The sequence below is a fragment of the Hibiscus syriacus genome, unplaced genomic scaffold (assembly GCF_006381635.1).
Source record: "Hibiscus syriacus cultivar Baekdansim isolate YM2019G1 unplaced genomic scaffold, ASM638163v2 tig00110577_pilon, whole genome shotgun sequence".
In the NCBI taxonomy this organism is placed as follows: domain Eukaryota; kingdom Viridiplantae; phylum Streptophyta; class Magnoliopsida; order Malvales; family Malvaceae; genus Hibiscus; species Hibiscus syriacus.
Genome location: NW_024062788.1, coordinates 617,547 through 620,246, shown reverse-complemented (window position 1 = coordinate 620,246; position 2,700 = coordinate 617,547). Strand labels below are relative to the sequence as shown.

At 35.3% G+C, this 2,700-nt stretch overlaps 1 protein-coding gene and 1 pseudogene across 2 annotated transcripts; both read right to left on the bottom strand.

Moving 5' to 3' along the window:
• Positions 1-292: 292 nt before the first annotated feature.
• On the bottom strand, positions 293-416 carry LOC120133241 (annotated as a pseudogene).
• Positions 417-716: 300 nt separating this feature from the next.
• Positions 717-1,236, bottom strand: LOC120133095 (inhibitor of trypsin and hageman factor-like). 2 transcript variants are annotated; one of them, XM_039149744.1, is made up of 2 exons: positions 1,096-1,236; positions 717-1,011 (listed from the first exon to the last, which is right to left on the bottom strand). In XM_039149744.1, exons 1-2 carry the CDS (start codon positions 1,112-1,114, stop codon positions 818-820), a joined length of 213 nt encoding a protein of 70 aa, XP_039005675.1. In that variant the 5' UTR covers positions 1,115-1,236; the 3' UTR covers positions 717-817. The 2 variants fall into 2 exon arrangements, with proteins under 2 accessions (XP_039005675.1, XP_039005676.1); XM_039149745.1 differs by having other exon boundaries at positions 717-1,012; positions 1,100-1,231.
• Between the last annotated feature and the right edge of the window lie 1,464 nt (positions 1,237-2,700).

The window sequence follows — 2,700 nt, the reverse complement described above, 5'->3', positions numbered from 1 at the left end:
TTGATAATAAAGTTAGTTAACAAAATAGGTAATTAGTTGATAATAGATTGTATTTGGTCTTAATATTGATATCAGTTATAACTACTTATAAGTTAATTACCAAACTAAGTAATTAGTTGATAATAGATTTTACTTCTTGTGACATACTTTCTAAAAATAACTTTTAGCCTATCGCAACAGCAATTTAATACACAGATTAGACAATGTTTCAAATAAAAATGTTTTCAAATCTTTTAAAGATCTGAAGGTGCATAAAAGATTTGGGAGGTACAAAAATGGAAAACTAAATTGGGCAGGGGCCGCGCGAACGCAGGCCCCCTCGATCACAAATTATGATGTACATTCTCCCGCTTGGGAGCTGTTAAGCTAGGCCATGGGCCTCCTTGATCGCCCATACGCCTCATCCAGGTAAGTGAGTTTAACGCTGCTACATACATCTGTTTTATAGATTCTCCTAGCACGCAGCTCGATGTGGGACAAGTAACAATTAACAAAAAAGTTTCTGAGACTTCAACTTGCGGGTTTGTTTTCCAAAAGAAGGGCTTCTGTCAACCCTTTTTGCTGTTAAGATAGTACAAGGTTCTGTTCTTTATATTTCTTTTACTGGTTTCGTTCCAAAGCTTGGTTGAAAAAAGTGTCGTTTTAGGGCTAATCAGAATATGTTTTTATTGGAAACAGGATCGAGAAGAACATAACCACACAATGGTGCTGTTATCTACATTAACATACTTATGATTATTTCAATGAGATCGACAAACAACATTAAGCTATTACATTATGTATTATGTTATGGCAATCCATATATAAGCAAAGGATCTTAGCCAATTCTAGGAGCACGTACAACCTGGCCGTTTCTATCAACCCAAACCCAGACCCTATCACACCTTGAGTCCTTGGTGACTGGAGTTCCATCCAGCAACACTATGGCGCCCACATCGGGATTCTCATTCTCGATCGTCGTCTTCGCACTCTCTCCGTTAGTTCCGACCAACTCCGGCCACGAGCTCTTCCCTATGCATTTCAAACAAGTCATTAATTAAACTCTATCCAACCAAAAATGTAAAGAAAAAACAACCTATATAAACTTAGTATTACCAGGAGGACACCCAGACATATTGCTTTCTCTTTCTCGCTTGGATTTGCTGAGTTGAGTGAGTTTCGAGTTGTTTCAGGCAGGAAATGTGTTTGAACTTTATATAGATGGTTTCGAACATCAAAGTGTGAACATCTCGGAGTAAATGGTACCAGATCCCAGCCGATATATTTGAATGCTCATAAAAAGTTTGGCACCGTCCATTTTTGTTTTCAATGCCTGATATTATGGCTAGCTAGCCCTGATTTGGGATTTGGCAAGTTCTTATCGAATTGAATTAAGGTTTCCCATTTATATCAGACTAGATCAAAGCAGGCTGCCAGTTGTAGTTTTCCTTCTTTTTTTAAAGTTTTATCTCCACGCTAATTCCCAGTGTGAACTGCTTCCATTCACAGACGGGATAATATCATCATTTTATTTAATTTATATATAAAAGCATAATTAGTTAGGGATGGGCATCTAACCCGAACCCGGCGGGTTCCGACCTGACCCGATCGGGTCGAATTTTTCTAAAAAAAATTATGTGGTGTTCGGGTCGGGTTCGGGTTTATGGTGAAAAAAATCCTACCCGACCAGACCTGGAAAAAATATATAATTTTACCCTATATATTTAGGAATAATTACAATAATACCCCTCCATATATTATTTTTTTCAATTTAGTCACTGTTTTTATTGAATAAAAATAATATTTTTATTATTTTGGGTCAGGTCGGGTCGGGTCGGTGAAAAATTAATTTCGTCGGGTCAAATCGGGTCACGGGTGGAGGTCCCCTTCTTCTCGGGTCGGGTCGGGTGGACCAAAAACCCGACTCAACCCGACCCATGCCCATCCCTATAATTAGTGCAAAACTAATGATACATTATGTATAGGTCAATGACATTGGATATAGTTTACCTAATAATTTTCTGCTGGTGCTTATAAGCATTTGTTAAGTGAACCATTATAATATGATTATGTAAAACTAAAGCTTCAAATGAGTACAACATTTGAGAAAAATGTTAGTATTCACAGTTGATAAGTAAATAACTCTTTCCACCATATGTATAGTATATGATTATAGAATATCATTTAAATTAAAATTAAATAATTTCATAATATTATAAATATTTATAATTAAATTTAAATAGAAACTCAAAAATTCGACTCGACTTGAATTTTATAAAACCGACTCGAGTCGAAAAAATTTCAAAGCTTATCTCTAGCCACCATAGATGATCTGTTGAGTTTGAATACTTCAATGCTTATCTCTTACCTTTGATATCAGATCGAATGTCAAAGCTTTCAAAAGTCCAAACTTCAAACAAAAGGGAAGCCCATTCAAAATAATCTCCTCTCCAAAAATTCAACGCCTCGGCAATCTATAAAAGACCTTCCCTCCGGATTTGCTTTCACAAAACAAAGAAAACCTAAGAGGACATTTGTATCAAAGAAAATGACAGATTGCAATGGTAAGCCTTTTGCTTCCCTTAGTAGTAGCTCAAATTAACAAATTGCGGGTTTATTTCTCTCAATAATTGTACCATTCAAAATTTTAAATATTTTTTATACTTTTTATTAATAATATGTTTTCATAAATTTTTATAAGTTTATCTCCTAAAATGAATG